The 19,190-nt window shown below is 45.6% G+C and overlaps 1 protein-coding gene across 1 annotated transcript in view; it reads left to right on the top strand.

Moving 5' to 3' along the window:
• Nucleotides 1-2,950: 2,950 nt before the first annotated feature.
• The window catches only part of LOC134368927 (H(+)/Cl(-) exchange transporter 4-like), a 45,798-nt gene continuing 29,558 nt past the window's right edge, over nt 2,951-19,190 (top strand). The window contains 4 exon segments of the mRNA XM_063085165.1: nt 2,951-3,088; nt 5,630-5,729; nt 11,983-12,170; nt 14,835-14,957. Coding sequence (XP_062941235.1) covers nt 2,963-3,088; nt 5,630-5,729; nt 11,983-12,170; nt 14,835-14,957 — 537 coding nt within the window. The 5' untranslated portion in view covers nt 2,951-2,962.

Genomic DNA, 19,190 nt, shown 5'->3' on the forward strand with positions numbered 1-19,190 from the left:
TTTGTGCTTTTTGCTTGGTAATCTTGCTGTTTAAAATGGCCCTGAGATTCATCCCAGGGATGCAAGGTTGGTTCAACATACGCAAATCAATAAGTGTGATGCACCATATTAATAAACTCAAACACAAGGACCATATGATCATATCTATAGATGCTGAAAAAGCATTTGATAAAGTTCAGCACTCATTCATGACAAAGACCCTCTATAAGTTAGGTATAGAGGGAAAGTATCTCAATATAATTAAACCCATATATGCCAAACCCACTGCCAATATCATCCTGAATGGGGAAAAGCTGAAAGCTTTTCCTTTAAGAACAGGCACTAGACAAGGATGCCCACTCTCACCACTCCTATTCAACATAGTGTTGGAAGTACTAGCCAGAGCAATCAGAGAAGAGAAGGAAATAAAGGGCATCCAGATTGGAAAAGATGAAGTCAAACTGTCCCTGTTTGCAGATGACATAATCCTATGTATCGAACAGCCTAAAACCTCTACAAAAAAACTGTTGGAATTGATAAATGATTTCAGCACAGTAGCAGGATACAAAATCAACACACAAAAATCAGTAGCATTTCTTTTCTCCAATAGTGAACATGCAGAAAGAGAAATCAAGAAAGCCTGCCCATTTACAATAGCCACCAAAAACATAAAATACTTAGGAATTGAGTTAACCAAGGAGGTGAAAAATCTCTATAATGAGAACTACAAACCGCTGCTGAGAGAAATTAGAGAGGATACAAGAAGATGGAGAGATATCCCATGCTCTTGGACTGGAAGAATCAACATAGTGAAAATGTCCATACTACCCAAAGTGATATACAAATTCAATGCAATCCCCCTCAAAATTCCAAAGACATTTTTATCAGAAATGGAAAAAACTATCCAGACATTTATATGGAACAATAAAAGAGCACGCATAGCCAAAGCAATGCTCAGCAAAAAAAAAAAATAAAGCTGGAGGCATAACACTACCTGACTTTAAGCTATACAACAAAGCTATAATAACCAAAACAGTATGGTACTGGCATAAAAACAGACACACTGACCAATGGAATAGAATAGAGAATCCAGAAATCAACCCACACACTTACTGCCAGCTGATCTTTGACAAAGGGCACCAAGCCTATTCACTGGCGAAGGGACTGCCTCTTCAGCAAATGGTGCTGGGATAACTGGATATCCATATGCAGGAGAATGAAACTAGATCCATACCTCTCGCCGTATACTAAAATCAACTCAAAATGGATTAAGGATTTAAATATACACCCTGAAACAATAAAACTTCTTAAAGAAAACATAGGAGAAACACTTCAGGAAATAGGACTGGGCACAGACTTCATGAATACGACCCCCAAAGCACGGGCAAACAAAGGAAAAATAAACAAATGGGATTATATCAAACTAAAAAGCTTCTGCACAGCAAAAGAAACAATTAAAAGAGTTAAGAGACAACCAACAGGGTGGGAGAAAATATTTGCAAAATATATATCTGACAAAGGATTAATATCCAGAATATATAAGGAACTCAAACAACTTTACAAGAAGAAAACAAGCAACCCAATTAAAAAATGGGCAAAAGAGCTAAATAGGAATTTCTCTAAGGAAGATATCCAAATGGCCAATAGACATATGAAAAAATGCTCAACATCACTCAGCATCCGGGAAATGCGAATCAAAACCACATTGAGATACCATCTAACCCCAGTTAGGATGGCTAAAATCCAAAAGACTCTGAACGATAAATGCTGGCGAGGCTGCGGAGAAAAAGGAACCCTCATACATGGTTGGTGGGACTGCAAAATGGTGCAGCCTCTATGGAAAATGGTATGGAGGTTCCTCAAACAATTGCAGATAGATCTACCATACGACCCAGCTATCCCACTGTTGGGAATATACCCAGAGGAATGGAACTCATCAAGTTGAAGGTATACCTGTTTCCCAATGTTTATCGCAGCACTCTTTACAATAGCCAAGTGTTGGAACCAGCCCAAATGCCCATCATCAGATGAGTGGATACGGAAAATGTGGTACATCTACACAATGGAATACTACTCAGCTATAAAAACGAATGAAATACTGCCATTTGCAACAACATGGATGGACCTTGAGAGAATTATATTAAGTGAAACAAGTCAGGCAAAGAAAGAGAAATACCACATGTTCTCACTTATTGGTGGGATCTAAAAATTAATATATAAATTGATACACACACACACACACACAGACACAAAACGGGGGGGGAAGAAGATATAACAACCAAAATTATTTGAAGTTGATACGACAAGCAAACAGAAAGGACAGTGTTGGGGGGAGGAGGAAGGGAGGACGGAGGGAGGTTTTGGTGATGGGGAGCAATAATCAGCCACAATGTATATCGACAAAATAAAATTTAAAAAAATAAATAAATAAAAATAAAAATAAACAAATAAAAAAATAATAAAATGGCCCTGAAACTGAGTGATGAAGTGCTGTCTAGTGTTCCCACATGCAGGAAGGCTGTGCTGTGTTTTGTGGAGAGAATACGTGTCAGAGAAGCTTCACCCAGACGTGAGTGGTAGTGCTGTTGGCCATGAGTTCAATGTTAATGACTGAGCACTATCTATTAACTACAGTGTCTGTAGACAGAAAAACGAGATACAAGGTTATGTATTGATAGCTTGACGAGAATGTGAGCAGAGGCTCTCAGGGCCCTAACCCTGTATTCTCCTAGGAGCGGTCATTCAATTTTTGCTAATGTAGCATCTGAAGTGACTTTATAGAACACATCTTCTACCTATAATGAGAATTGACTGTGTATATATGTTACTACAGCAGAGATGCCTATGCTGAGATAACTTTTTGTTGTGTAAGAAAATAGAGCCTGTGGGTTATCTTCTGCCATGTCCACGTACATGTCCTGTTCACCTTTTCCATGACCGTTTTTCTCTCTCAGGTGTAACTGGCCTGGTCAATGCAGGAGCGATGAGTGGCACTGGAAACCTGATGGATTTTCTCGATGAGCCATTCCCCGATGTGGGGACAGATGAGGACTTCCACACCATCAAATGGCTAAGCGAAAAGTCATGGGACACTGACAGTCACAGAAAGGTAGGTGGCGTTACAAAGGGACAAGCTGAAGGGGATCCCCGCAAGTGGCTGCGGCATGCTGGCATCTGGAAGTTGTTGAGTGGGGGCTCAGGTTTATGTGTCACGTACCAGGTTAGGTTCTAAAGAAGAGTGGGGCAAGGGCAGAGATGTAGCTCCGGGTGCTGGGGGTGGGAGGCTGTGTCATATAGAGGGAATGTGGTGCGAAGCACAAGGAGGGGACTCTGGAATCAGATGAATCTGGGGCACTTCCTGCCCTTGACACCTTCGGGCTAGGTGACTTTGGGGGTGCCATTTCTGGGCCCCTCATTTTCTCATCTGTGGGGACAGAGGTGATTATTCCTCAAGGGTAAGTGAGGCTGTGTGTGTGAAAGCACATGTTATGGGGCCGGGCATCTAGTTGGCAGTCGATATATATTTTAATGGTCTGCAGTGAAGCTACGTGTAAGTGCTATGGGATCCTCTAAGAGAGACGTTTAGGGAAGAGGTTCTCAGAGGCTGATATTTCAGTTGGGACTTGAAGGAAGACTAAGAGTTCACTGGGGAGACAAAGGGAAAAGCATTCTAAACACCAGAGTGGCCCTTTCTTAAGTCAGAGGCATGAAAGAACATGGCACACTTGGGAAATTCAGGGAGCTCCAGGGATCTGGTGGGGGATTCCTGGAAGGGGAAGAAAGCAGATGAGTCTAGAAACATGAGTAAGGGCTGGCCGGTTGGCTCAGTTGGTTAGAGCGCAGCCTTGCAACACCAAGGTCAAGGGCTCAGATCCCCTTACCAGCCAGCTGCAAAAAGAAAAAAAAAGATTTGTAGAAACATGAGCAATGGGGCCCATTGGGAGTGACTGAGTAGGCCATGGGGAGGAGTTTGTATTTTGTGTTGCAGGCGACAGAATACAATAAAGATGCATTGCAAAGGGAGAAACAGAAGGCTTGGAGGTGAGTTCGCGAGGAAGCGGGAGGTCTGACTAAGGGCCCTGAAGTAGAGGTGGATCGATGGGAGCAGGGTCCTCAGAGAGCCATTGACAGGACTAGGGGAGGGGCTGGGGTCAGGTGGGGAGCGGAGTCAAGGAATACCGGGCTGTGGCTAGATGGGGGTGATGCCTTTGATGATGGGGAGGTGGCAGATTTCAGAGCAAAACCAGTGAGTTCTGTTTCAGATGCTTTGAATTTGAGCTGCCCACCTCGCCTGCAGCTGGGGTGGGTGGTTGGCAGGTGGAGGGAACTCTGCAGTTCCAGGGCCAGGTCAGGGCCACAGTGACGGGTCCCTGGCATGAGAGTAGGTGCGGAAGCTTTAGAGGTGGCCAGGGTGGCCGGGGAATGTGGAGGGAGATGGAAGGAGGCGGTCAGGACCCTGGGCAATGCCAGGAGTTAGGAGGCCTGGGGGAGGTAGGTGGGTGCCAGTGACAAACTCTGAGGAGAAGCAGGGAGAGGTGAGAGAGGGGACCAGCCGAGAGTAGTCCCAAGTGAGAAGAGGAGAGAGTGTTGAGGAGGGGCTGCTCCCAAGGTCAGCCTCCATGGAGAGGTAATGGTGAACCAACAACATGGGGGCTGTCGGCGACCTCAGGGAGAGCCGCTTCAGAGCAAGATGCAGAGGGATGTGGAGAGTGCGACTGTGTCACGCCATTTCATGAAGGTTGGCAGTGAAAGGAGGAAGAGCTGTGCAGGAGTGAGGTTCAGTCAAGAAGATGGCGCAGCCTCTTGTCTCCAACGTGGAGGAGCACGGGGACAGGGCAGCCTTCCCTCTAGAGCAGGGCTCAGCAAACTATGGCCCTCGGGCCAAAGCCAGCTGGCACCTCGTTTTGTAAAGTTTTGTCGGAACTTAGTCATGCCCATTCATTTACATGTTCTTTATGGCTCCTTTTGTGCACAGTGACCGAGCTGAGTAGTTGCAACAGACACCATTTGACCTGCCGAGCCCGAAATATTTACTGTCTAGTCCTATATAGAAAATGTTTGTCAACCACCGCTCAAAAGGGTTGTGAGGGGAATGGTGATCTTGGAGGATTTTGTTAACACAGGGAGGCAAAGGTGTGTTCTTACAGTGTGTATAGACGTGTCCATCTGCCATGGCAACTGTGCTCCATGCTGCTAATTCACAGTTCTTGCTCTTAAAATTAAACCTTGAAAACAAAAGTAGGAAATGCAGGCTTTGTTGAAGAGGCTTTCTAATGAACAGACCTGATAATGTAAGTTAAAACAGTAGCTCATATTCAAGATAGTGATACCCAGTCAGTGCCTCCTTCAGAATGGCTTTTAAATAATGAAAGAGCAGATCACATTCAGTATATATTTCTAATCAAGTGCAGTTTTTGGTACTCTTGTTCCTTGGAAAATATGATGGCACCTCCATAGCTCTATGAGCTAGGAAGCCCATTGTGTCATTGTGGCACACATCTGAATGGATAATGTAACTGGGAATTTGGTTGCTGAATTACCTTCATTTTCTCTTAATTACCACGCTGTTTCCTGAGAAAACAGTTTCAAGGAGAAAAGCATGAGTTGAAAAATGTGTGCACATCACCTGCTGTGTCTGCTCTGCTTCCAGATAACCAGTGAAAGCAAGGAGTCCGTATGGGGGTTCATCAGGAGCCTGCAGGATGCCTGGTCGGGCTGGGTGGTCATGCTGCTCATCGGCCTGCTGGCAGGTACGCGCAGGGCACACAGCGCTCCCGAGCCGCTTGGGATGATGTTCGGAATGTGGAGCGTTTCCCTTTTACCCCATGCAAGAGATTTCTTACTTGAAATGTCTAAGAGCAGAATACATGACCATATAGTTTCCATCAAATGTATCATCGATTAAGCTTCTGGAGAGCTGTCATTATAGAGCTGGCTGGCCGTTTCCACATAGTGCAAAGGTTTATGACCTTGCGGGAGTGTACTGAAAGCACGCGTTCTGCATTCTGCTGTCCTTGGTTATATAGAAGCCAACGAAATATGAAAACGTTTTGAGCTGCCATAATCAAACACCACACGAGACTGGCTTTTGCTACTACTGGCAGGTCCTCGAATGACTTGTAAACACCGTAGGGCACTCAAAACCATGCTAGACACCCACAGGATCTGAGGTAGGCCCTGGGAGATCCCCAGCCCCGACATCGTTCTGACCCTCGGGGACTCCGTGTCCTTCCTTTTTATAATCCCAACACCGTGTTTGCAAGTAGTAGATGTTTCCAGAGTAAATGGAAGAATATCTGGAGGGGAAACCTGTCCTTTTAATGTCAAATGCACCAGCTCTGCATGGAAATTGTGTCCCGAAACTTACTTCCTTGGAGGAGGCTGGGAGGGTTAATGTCTAAGAATTTAAAAATTTGAGCATGCTGAAGAGATCCCCTGAACAAAAATCCCCTACATATAACAACATAAGCATTATGGCTAGAAAATTGATCAGAGAAGTGACTGTAATACAGGCAGAATATAGTAAGTGCTTTAAGAAAGAACAGTAATGAGACACATGATTTTGTGATTACAGGTGATTCCGATTTCCAGGCGATCTTTCATTTATTTCATGGATAATTGTAGGAGAGGCTCGGTGGCCAGGGAAGGGCCCCATCTGCCTCGTCCGCCTCGGCATTTCAGAAAAAAGAAGCCAAGGGGAATGCTTGAGAGCAGCCCTTTCCTACTAGCCACAGCAGCTGTCTGTTCATTTCCCCAATTCTATTCTCCCTCCCCCGGCGGCGGCAACCAGGGAAGGGAATTAGTCTTGGCAGATACATGGTCTTCTGCCACCACGTTTGCTTGACCGCTTCTGTGAAGACCTTTGAAGGAGGCCGGGGCGGGGCGGGGCAGGGGGGAGGGGATGGAGTTTGCTCTGGATTTCGATGGCCCTACTTAGAATAGATTTATCAAACCTTACACTGTATCATTATTCTTGGCTCCTAGGAAGGAGAAATAAATAGGGTAAATGAAGACACTTGGAACAGATGTTCTGGTGTCTTGCTGGAATAAATGGCACAGCTTAGATTTATTTGGCTAGTGGAGGAGCCCAACTGGGCTATCTTTAGCTGACCCGATATTGACCAGCTGGTCTCACTATCAACTCAGTTGCTGTCAGTTCTGGCAGGTGGAATCACCTGGGGAGTGAAACAATATGTAGCACTGCCTGGGCTTCAATTAAACAGCTTCTCTGGAGGGGGCGCCCTGGCATTCAGTAAAGACCCCTCTTCTCCCCTCTGTGATTCGAATATGCAGGCCGGGGTGAGAACCGCCGGAGAAAGGAAGGCCCGTGAAAAAGGAGGGCAAGAATGGGAGGACAGTGGAAAGAGAAGTGGCTCAAGTGTTCTTTTGGCCTGGACGCACCAAGTGTCTGGCTGGCTGTCCGTCCCCTCAGTGGCACCCTGGCCACTATATTCTGACCCCTGATGGAGAGGCCCAGCGGCATCTCCTCTGCAGGGCGTTTATCGGGAGCTGCCACTGGGGGTCGCTGTTGTACCGTAGAATAAAGCTGAGGCGCGGTCAGAACCAGAATCAGCATTGAGGATTGGGTGTGGGATAATGTGATTACGAATGAGTGAATAATGACGGAATTTGGGGTGATCATTGGGTCTTGCCCCTGGATATCTGCAGGACCCCTCCACCACCTTCACTGGGTCTTTGTTCAAATGTTACCTTTCATTTGAGGCCTTCCCCGACTGCCTTCTCTAAAATTACATCCTTCCCTCTGAATCTCATCCCCCTTTCCTGCTCTAGGTATGTATATATGTGTGTATGTAACAGCTTTATTGAAATATAATTCATGTGCTACACAATTCACTCATATAAAGTGTCCAGTTCAGTGGCTTTTAGTATATTCACAGAGTTGTGCAACCATCACCACGATCAATTTTACTTATATATATATTTGTCTTTTTCCTGACCGGTACTCAGCCAGTGACTGCACCGGCCATTCCTATATAGGATCCGAACCCGCGGCGGGAGCGTTGCTGCGCTCCCAGTGCCGCACTCTCCCGAGTGTGCCACGGGCTCGGCCCCACGATCGATTTTAAAACAATTTTATCACCCCCAAAGAAACCTCTGTAGTTTTTAGCTATCACAGCCGCAGCCCCCAGTACCCTCTCAGCCTCAGGTCACCACTAATCTACTTTTTGTCTCTATGGATCTGGCTGTTCTGTATATGTCTTACAAATGGAATCATACAGTACAATGTGGTCTTTTGTGATCAACTTCTTTCACTTAGCACAATGTTTTCAAGGTTCATCCACGTCGTCACAAGTATCAAGCCTTCTTCCTTTTTATTACTGAATACTACTCCATTGTATGGATAAACCACATTTTGTTTATCCAGTCATCTGTTGATGAGTATTTGGGTTGTTTCTACTCTTTGGCTGTATTGAATAATGCCACTGAGAGCAATTGTGTGCAGGTCTTTATGTGGACACTTGGTTTCGTCTTGGGTATATGCCTCGGAGTGGAGTTACTGGGCCAAATGGTAACTCTGTGTTTAACTTTTTGAGGAACTGCCAGACTGTTTTCCAAGGCGGATGTACCATTGTATCGAGCTGTATTTTCTCTCTAGCACCTATCACCTTCTAGTGCAGTCTCTGGCTACTTACTTACTTGACAAGTGTCTCTGTCCCCACCACGAGGTACAGCTCCATGAAGTCAGAGACTTCGGTCTGCTTTGTTCACTGCTGTATCCCCAGGATGTGGACTAGTGACTGGCACGTAGTAAGTAGGTGCTCAATACATATCCCTTGAGTGAGCCAAGGGACCTGAGTTTTCTGATTTTTTCCTTCATTTATTTACTGCTGTCATCCACTCAATGTGGACATACAGCTCCAACTATGTACCTGACGTGGGTACAATAATGGACAAGGCAGGTAGCCTCTTTGCCCACTTACAGTGGACACAGGTTCTGGAGGCCTGATCTAACCCCCACCGTGGCATGAAAACCAGACAATGAAACATTTTTTCCGTGATTTATAGCCTGTGGAAGTACAGACATATATATACCTATATTGCTAACCATGAGATCAGGATACAGTAGGTATTGAGGTGGGGCAAGGCCCGAGAAATACACTTGGGCCAGACTTAGGAACTCAGAGAAGTCTTCCCAAAGGAGGGATATAAATGCCGGAATCTGGAAGATAAGGAGGACACTGCCCAGTGGAGGGAGGGAAATGCTTGCCGAGATGGTGCAGAGAGGAGCTCCTGGAATGTTCCAGAAACATGGAGAGGGCAGAGGGTGGGGGTTAGTGATGGAAAAAGATGAGGCTGGAGAGATACGAGGTGCCTGCCATCAGGGACAGCAATCTGTTGAGGATTTGGGCGTTCGCCCAAGAACAATGGGAAACCGTGGCAGGCTTTTCCATAGGCACTGGTGTGGGTCAGATTGGCAGCTTTGAAAGCCTGTTTGACCACAGTGTGGAGAACCCACTGGAGGGGGGCAAGTTGGGCATGGAGATCCGAAAGGGGGCTCTGGCTGCAGCCCAGACAGAAATGATTCTGAAACGGTGGCCTGAATGGCAGCAGAGGCTGTGGGGAGGGAGGGGACTGGAGCGATTCAAGAGAGATTTGGAGGTGGAGTCGCTAGGATGTGGTGATTGCCTGGAGCGGGATGTTTACGCAGGTTTCTGGTTTGCACAAGGACCTGGATTCTGGGCCCTTCTCTCAGCTGCGAGCAAAGCTGGGCCTGGGAGCTAGATACTGTCGCTCAGCGTTGGATGCAGAGACCTGAGGTGGAGATGTCGCACAGACCCGAGAGGGCAAATAGACGTGTGTCCTTTGACAGTTGCTGCTCATTGGCTTTGGCTGCTTGGGGTTCTGTTAGAAAGGGTGTTTGAGGGTGATTCCACATGAGTCTGCCACAGTGGTTAAGTGCTGTCTGACAGGGGCATGTCAAAAGCGTTGTGAAGGCGAATCCAGTAGAGTGTGTCAGATCAATGGGTGATGTCTGCCATGGGCAGTGGAGCTGGCAGCTGCGCTCTGTAGTGACTGAGCACAGGAGACAAGAGCTCCTACGTTCCTGGAGGGCAGCGCTAGATATGCACAGCTACAGCTCAGTGACAATAGAAGGACGTGACCAAGGTGGCCAGGGTCGAGAGTGTAGTGTAAGAAGAGAGAAGGGTTTAGGGTCAAGCGTGGAGGAAATGTGCCTTTTAGAAGTAGGGTAGAGCAGAGATCAGGGAGACAGAGAAAACCAGAGAGCCAGGAGGAAAGCAGGGGAGGATGATGTTGTGGAAACGAAGGGCAGGCGTGTTTCTAGAAGGATGGAGTGGTCAGCAGTGTCAAAGGATGCTGAGAGGTCTGGAACTAGGGTCAGCACACTTTTTCTGTAAGGAGCCAGAGAGTAAATATTGTCAGCTCGGTGGGCCACCCCCTTTCTGTGTCACCTCTTCAGTTCTGCTTCTGTAGCATGAAAGCAGCCACAGATGGCACCTCATCGAGTGGCACAGCTGTGCTCCAATAAAACTAGATTTACAAAAACAGGCAGTGGCCAGATTTGGCCCGTGGGCTGTAGTTTGCTGGTACTGTCCTGGAAGATGAGGACTGAGCAAAGGCCATTGCCTGAGCTGTGGGTCTCCAGGTGGACAGAGCGGAGTGAGGCTGAGCGGACGGAAGAGACAGGCCGGTAGCTGGATGGGAAGGTGGTGCCGGGCAGTGTTCACACTGAAGGCTGCTGGGAAGGAGCCATCAGAAAGGGGAGGTGGCAGGGATAGGAGAGAGAAAGGGGAACTGTAAGAGGGAGGGCCTGAGGATGCAGGGGGTCTGGGTCTGAGGCGGGCCGCTGCACACGGAGCACAGGACAAGGGACGGGGCGCACCGATGTGGGGGTGCGGATGCCTTTGGGGGTGATGTGGGTGTGAACCCGATACTGTCCTGAGGATTCAGTAAAAGTTTGACAAGTTAAGAAGCCGGAGAACATTCCTTGCCTTTGGAAAAGACTAGAATGAGTTATTCTGGAAAGAGAGACACAAGGCAGCCTTTTGTGGCCCTCTGAGCTGCACAGTCGATTATTTATGTTTCTGTTGGGACGTAAGTGACTGTACATGTGTGGGGGGCACAGGCTTGAATATCTGTAGCCGTATGCAACATGCGATGCTCCGACCAGGATAATTGGCACACTCGGCATGACACCATGTCATCGTTTTGGGTGGCCCTTTACCAGGCCCTCCCTTGGCCATCTCTCCTCCCCCTTTCCCACCTCGGTCCTTTTCTCTCCTTTGCAAAGTATTATTGGGATCCTTGTGTCTTTCCTTCTTTCTTTTTAAATTTATTTTCCAGCTCCCAGTTATGAGTGAGGACACGTGGTGTTTCTCTTTCTGTTGCACATTCTATTTCATCCCACTTCTATCGGCCTTTAAACTCATTATCTACTTGTATAGATCCACGATCCCTTACCCAGAATTTAAAGAATCCGGAACGTCCTAATCAGCATGGGTTTCCCAAGTTTGGTTCCCATTTGGGGGCAAAACCTTACTCATTTACGATATGAGGCCATCATAGCTGTTATGCCTCCATTTTGTCTGCATTATCGTGTTTCCCCAAGAAATGTTAATCTGCATGTGCCCAGGATCCTGCCCCAGAAGCTGCTGAGGGGGCTTTGTCTTTTACAGTGTACGTACCCTATTTCCAAAATTTGGAAAGGGATGAATTCGGAAAGTGCTTGGCCCCAGTGGCTTGAGATGAGAGTGTAAACCTGCGTGTCTCACTCTCCTACCTGGTGTAAGCCACTGAGCGCTTTGTATCTCTCCCCGGGCTGGTGCTGCCCTCACCGTATGTGTTCAGTGACTGCCAGGTTAATGAGAGAAGCTTCCTATGTAAGTGACAGCCCATGGCATGTTCGTTCCTGCTCTGGTGTTGGGGCCTGCGTGGTCACCGCGTTCCTGCGTGGCTGCTGTGTTGTGCATTCCCTTCGCAGCACGGGTGACTCCTCTTAGTGGCTTGTGCTGGTTCCTCCAGGCAGCTTAGCTGGGGTCATCGATCTTGCAGTCGAGTGGATGACAGACCTGAAAGAAGGTGTCTGCCTGTCTGCCTTCTGGTACAGCCACGAGCAGTGCTGCTGGACTTCCAATGAAACCACTTTTGAGGACAGAGACAAGTGTCCACGGTGGCAGAAATGGTCAGAGCTGCTGGTGAATCAGTCAGAGGTGGGTGCCTGGGCAGGGTCCTCCTGGGGACTCCCACCATTCCACATGCCCTTGGGACCCTGCCGGTTGATTCGTGAGTGTCATTTCACCTTCAAGTGTCTGTTGCGATGAGAGTCTATGGCGTAATACTAGTGTGACTTGCTCTTCTCTAGCTCTAATGCAGCCACCCAGACTTTAAAAGCCTTGTATTTGGCTTTATTTTTCTTACTGAACGTAGTTTGTTGATCATGCTGAAGAAATAGCGTTAATTTTTATACCTTTCAATTGAGGTGAAAATATGAATTATCTTTTTTTAGAATAACAGCTTTAGTGAGATATAATTCACATTCCATATTTAAAGTGTACAATGAACCATCATCACAATCTAACAGTAGTACATTTTCATCAACCCGAAGAAACCCTGTACCCGTTAGCCATCACTCCCATGACCCCCCAACCCACTAGCCCCTGGCAACCGCTCTTATTTCTGTCTCTATAGATTTGTCTATTCTGGAGATTTCATGTAAATGGAATCATATAGTGTGTGGCTTTTTTGTCTGGCTTCTTTCACTTAGTGCAATGTTTTCCAAGTTCCTTCATGTTGTAGCATGAATTAATACTTCATTCCTTTTTATAGCTGAATAATATTCCACTGTATGGATATACCACTTTTTTATTTTAAAATCTAATTGTTCACATTTGTGGGGGGATATACCACATTTTATTTATCACTTTATCAGCTGATGAACATGGGTTGCTTCCACCTTTTTGCTATTATGAATGATGTTGCTATGAACATTTGTGGACACATGTTTCATTTCTCTTGAGTGTATACCCAGGAGTGGAATTGCTGGGTCAGATGGCAACTCTGTGTTTGACCTTTTGAGGAGCTTCCGGACTGTTTTCCACACTGGCTGCACCATTTTACCTTCCCACCAGCAGCGCATGAGGGTTCCCATTTGCTCTCCTTCTTGCTAACACCTATTATTATCTGCTTTTGATGTTAGCCATGCTAGTGGGTATGAACTGGTACCTTATTGTGCTTTCCGTTATCTTCCACTACATTTTATGAGCGCATTACAGAGGATGTTCCGGGCCTTCTGTGAAGAGAATGTCCCAGGCACAGGGGATGTGGTGGTGAACCACAGACCTAGTGTTTGCCTTCAAGGCACCTAGAGCTTCACATCTTTATAAAAATCTTAGCTCAGGAAAGGGTTAGCTTTTACCAAATTCAGTGCTTACTACAATGACTATGGGTCATTGAACGATCAGAAAGCCAGGTGACGGGAGCTACGAGCAAAGCTTCACGATAGGGGTAATGCGAGGACCGTTCAAGCTAGAACTGTTCTTGGAAGGTACATGTAATCTGTTTATACGTCTCCTCCCTGCCCCACTGTTTTTTTGCTGGACCAACTTACCACAGCTGAAGACATTTGGAATGCACTTTGCCATTTTGTTAAACCCCTTTCTCAGTGGAATTGAAAATGAATTTCTTCAGATCTCAGAAGTAGACAGAGGTCTTGAAATCTCACACATTCTCAGTGCTCTCTGTTCTTTCCTAAAAGAAACTCTCTACCTGGGTTGATGGGCGTGGGCAGGCGGAGGTGGCTGGGTGCCGTATTTTATTTCTTCTCTCCTACTTGCAATATGTGTTTTGGGGAAATATGACCATCCATCTTTTCAACTACTTTTAATATCTATACTTTGGTTCAAAGAATTACTGTTAGTAGGAGTGAGAAGTTATTTTTAGCCTCCAAAAAATGTGCATACTTAAGTGGGTGAAAGATATTCCTCTGTCCGATTTCTCACCACATAGGGTGAGAATATATGTGCTTGTAAAGGCCAGAGCAGTCTTCTGGAACGTGTTTTGCATTTAATAGGAACACACGTGGCTGTGTCCATGGCCTGACTTGTAGGTGACCTCTCTTTCCTTCTCCCCTCACTTGTGTCATCCAGATCGTAGCAAGAAGCTGAGGCCTAAAGAAATGCGGACTCCACTCAGCAAACCAGGTCCTCAACCTAAAAGACCCCAGACTATGTCTTTGGTTCAGAAAAATACTCGCACAGACCACATAATTTGGAATCAGTGAAATATTCTGAGGGAGATGATCAAGTTTCCCCTCAAGTAGTGCCTCTCAAATGGGACCCGAGACTCTGCATTTCTGGCAAGCTCCAAAGGCATGCTGAGGCCGCTGGGCCAGGCAGCTCACCTGAGTAGCAGCATTCCAAACCACAGCTCCCACCCTTGCTCATCATCAGTGCGGTTGCTTGCTGGGGTGTGAGCATGGCCTCAATGAAAGCTAGGAGAGACCAGTCCACCGCAGACAAGAAAGACAGGCCTTCCAGGCTCTGAAGACAGAATTTCCTGCATCACACCATTCATTAGCTCTAGTGCAAGTGGTGATTAAAATCGAGTGTCATTCACGGCTTCCGTTGCCTCTGAGACATCAGCCGGTGGAAGGTGCACGTGAACAGCTCCTGGAGGAACACCGGTGCTGGGTGGTGTGTTCCCATTTCAGCGATGGCGACAGCCGATAAAACCGACTCTGGCCTTTTTGTTTTTACAAGACAGGGACTGGGCCTGCCCGATCCCATCAAAGCGTCTGCTCTCCCGACAGAGGGGTGGCTTTGGTATGTTGCTCAGGTTTGCCATGGCTCATGTCCTCTTTCTTTGTGTCTGTTTAGGGTGCCAGTGCTTACATTCTGAATTACTTAATGTACATCCTGTGGGCATTGCTGTTTGCATTTCTGGCCATCTCCCTGATGTGCGTGTTTGTGCCATATGCCTGTGGCTCTGGCATACCTCAGGTGAGTCGTGGCTGAATTTCTTTTGTACCAATAATAAGAATAGCAAAGACTTCCATAGCACTGTTGTGCCAAGCACAGTTCTGAGCATGAACTCATTTTACTACCGCATTTACTCCTCACAGTAGACTATGAGGCAGGTCCTATTATTGTGCATTTGGTAGCTGAAGAAATTAGCACAGAGAGGTTAAGGAACTTGCCCAAGGCCAACAAGCTGGTCAACTGTGAGTTCAGGATTCATACTCTGTATCCAAGATTTCTGCTTTATCGCTTTTCAGATGATTAAACCATTGTTGTAGTAAACCAGGCATAACTCTTAAGGCCTGTGGAATCAGAGTTCATTAACCACGCGCATAAATAGGCACTGGGATGACTTGGAAATGCGCCTATGATATAATGTGAAAAAAGGGCAATAGCGGAGGTTTGTTGCTGAGAAAGTTTACTGATGATTAAACTCCTTTGCCACATTCTGCTCTTCTGATGACCAGGTAATAGCAATCTTTACAAAACTTAATTTCACTTCTACTGCATGCACTGTGAATTTACCCTTGTGAATTTAGTGTTCTTATAAATAGTTTTCCACACTTTCATGTAACCAAAGAATGAGGGAAGTGACCTCATCAATCAAGGGGAGTGCCTGAGACTGAACTTGAAACCTACAAGGATCTACTGGGCAGAATAATGTTAAATTGAGCTGATTCGCAAAGAGCCCAGACAGTGAAAATTTTAGCCAGAAATAATTTTAAAAATTCTCGTTTTATCCCTCGAATCAATGCAATTCAGTTCTTCAAGTTGGTGCTGCAGCAAGGCCCACAGGCGGTAGAGATGGTGAGTATGAAGATGTAGTTGTGCACCAGTTGTGGCGACACGTCCCAACCCTTGGGTGGTGCCCTCCACCACTGACGCTGGTCCAGGCAGTTACAGGAAGCGCTGAGTCATTGAAAGATGGTCAAAAGAAGAATTCAATATGGTCTTGTGTCAGGAAAGTTAGGGGAAAATTCTTAATATGTCATGCTGAATTTTTGATGGTTTATATTAACAAATTGCTTCAGGAACCCAAAAATCAAGCCGTATAACCATCCTATTTTCTCAATACAGCCAGTTCTGCTATAGTGTGACATATACATTCCTAAACATCACCATGCCATGCAAAATCACGCAATTAAAAAAAAAAAGAGGACTTATGGAGAAAATGGGTTAGGAACACAATACTCAAAAACTTCATCAGTGATACATATAAAAAAATAGGCTAGGAAAAACAGCAGCACAGTTTTACACATTAAATGGCCAAGAAATATGTCAATACTACAATAAGTATCTTTCTTCTTGAAAAAACTTGAAGTTGGCTGTGGAAGTGGGCATCAGAAGGGCTGCAGCTTGTGAGTTACTGTGAAGGGGCTGCAGGAGGGTTATCTGGACCTGGATGGGAAGCTGTGACAGCGGCGTGCACGGGTGTGGCTCCCCACACATGTGTGGACTGGTTGATGTTTGAGGCATGTGCGTATATGTATGTTTTGTGTTTTCCTACATAGCTCGGTTCAGCTGGGTATGGTGTTCTGCATTCACCTCATATTTCTCCCAGAGCAAATTGTGCATAAACAGACATGAAATTTGTGTTATGCTCAAATTCTTCCCTAATGTATAGATGGCATTGGAACAAATATGCATTTTCTAAACAAGTATTATAGCAGAGCTGACTGGGTAAGAGTCTCTCTTTCTGCTTCTGTTCGCTTTATCAGTAGAACCACTATCAACTATGCAAGGACTTCAAGAAAGTCGTGGAAATATAGACTTAAAATACAAATCTTTACACGAACTTTTCGAAGTATCCTCGTATATGAAATCATGTCTTCCCAGAATTTACTCTGAGTTGATGTTTCCGTTCTTTGCAAGAAATGAACACTCTTCCAAATATTTACTTACCAGGAAGTGTTCTGGTTTTAAAGTTAAAAATACCAAGTCACAAATCCACTGCAATACACCTTGTGAAAGCCCTGCTTGCTTCAGTCTCAATGAATCCAAGTTAAAGCAAGTCATTGGATTTTGGCATCTATTGGGAATGAATTTGCCCTCTTTAGTCCCTAATTTGATCATGAGAATTTTGTCAAATCATTTTAGAGAATTACAAAATACATATTACACTGTTCAATTCACCACATGTCATGGCTGGCAAAGGCTCAGGTAATTTAGATGCTTATAATTTTCTAAGTGGTATTACACTTTTAAACTGTACCCTGGGGTCCAAATCCACATTAACTAACTGAAACAAATTATAGAGAATTTTATTCAAGGCAACACAAAAGGGCAGGATTGTGGCAGGCATAATAAAACATCCCTTAAATAAAGGGATCTGAGATCCCCAGAGCACAGGATCCATTAGGCCAACTACCACCTGTTAAGGCCTGGTTTCACCACCACTAATTTGCCATCAGTTAAAGGCTCATTCAAGAAACACCAGCTGACTGCGCAGCTAGGAGGCCTCTGGTGTGTCCTGCAGGGAGGAGCTCATAGAATTCTTCAGGAAGACACGCACGACCTGCTCTGCTCGCATGGGCTCTTTCCCTCACCTGCTCCCTCTCCTTGAATTAGGATACGGATCTGTCCGTAGTTCCTGAGATGAAAATGGTCCTGTGCACACCCCTTTAACAATCTGAAGATTCGCTGACTTCATGACCTTCCCCAAGTCAGCACAGGTGACACGACGCTCAGTAGCAGGAATTCGTGAAAGGACCAAGAGTGTTTCAGGTCCGTCTCTTAAATATTGAGAAATTAGGGCTATCTGTGCTACATTTTCCTGGAATGGAGCAGTGGTTGTCCACCTGGGCTGCATTGTAGATTCACCTGGGGAGGCTGTGCAACTCCTCATACCCTGGATGCACCCGAGGCCAATTACATCAAATCTCTCTGGGGAGAGCCAGTTCTCAATATTTCCCGATTCCCAGTGATTCTGATGAGCGCTGAGGTTGTGAAGGGCTGTAATAGCTACTTGAGAAATTGATTACTTGGCAGAGCAGTGTCCACAAGGAGGCATTTTGAAGTTATGTAAATGGCACTGACAAGCGATCACACTGTCCCGTTATGTATTACACAATGGGAAAACAAATCGACCACAAACTACATGGAGTGACTCACTTGGTGTCTAGTTAATCTGTGATTTCAGGCATGTAAATTGCCAGCTTGGTGGTAAACATTCACTCCATTTTAGCCAATTGTGGGAGAGGTTGGAGGCAGAAGTTATGTAGCCATGGTAATGTTTCTGTATCCTAAAGGACACCGTTTTGGGGGAGAGGACCACAGTATATGAAGTTAGTCACTGAGATTGGCACTGAGTTGAATTCTCAAAGCCTTAGGCAATATGCTCAAGCACGCCTTTAGGAAGAAAGCCATTACTTGGCATTTACAAAATGCGGCAGGTCTGAAAATGGAGCAAGATAATGCTCCCTGTAGTCAAACTCCTTTTCAATACAAGAGATATGATTAGGTGAAAGAAAAGGGGTTGCCATGGATTCAAACATCTGTATATCCCCCAAAGGTGCATTATTAGAACGCTGAGCATCTTCCTTTTCCAACGTTGTGTTAAGAATATTTTCAAACATATAGAAAAGTTGGAGAAAGTGGACAGTAAACACCCATTTTACCTATCGCCTCCAGCAGGGGCCAGCAAACTTTTCCTATAAAGGATAGAGAATCAGTATTTTAGGCCTATGGGCCAAGAGGCAGGATGGGGAAACTATTCTCACTGAAAGGCTAGTAATTTTTTTCTTACTTTATTTGATATTTCTATTACTATTTATATTACTTTAAATAATGTTAAAACCATTCTTAGCTTGTGGGTCATATAAAAATAGGCAACAAGCTGGATTTGGCCCATGGGCTATAGTTTGCCAACCCTTGACCTAAAGTTCAACTGACGTTTTGCTCTTGTAGGGGAGGCAGGATTTTACCTCGACCCTTTTAGGGGTTTTTGGCTGTGCCTGAGAATTAAATTGATGTAAGACAGATCCATAGGAGAAAAACATACAAATTTATTTAACATGTTTTATATGACATGGGACCCTTCATAAGGAAATGAAGACCTGAAGACGCAGTTAGAGTTGTGCACTCATATGCTGCATTGGACAAAGAGTAGTCAACTATGAAAATGTGACAGGGTAAAGGGGCTTGGGCTCGGGTAGTGACAGAGACGTGACTAGGAGGATAAGGGCTAGTCTAACAACGTTGGTTTGTACAGAATTC

This window comes from Cynocephalus volans, chromosome Y, assembly GCF_027409185.1.
Source record: "Cynocephalus volans isolate mCynVol1 chromosome Y, mCynVol1.pri, whole genome shotgun sequence".
NCBI classification, from domain to species: domain Eukaryota; kingdom Metazoa; phylum Chordata; class Mammalia; order Dermoptera; family Cynocephalidae; genus Cynocephalus; species Cynocephalus volans.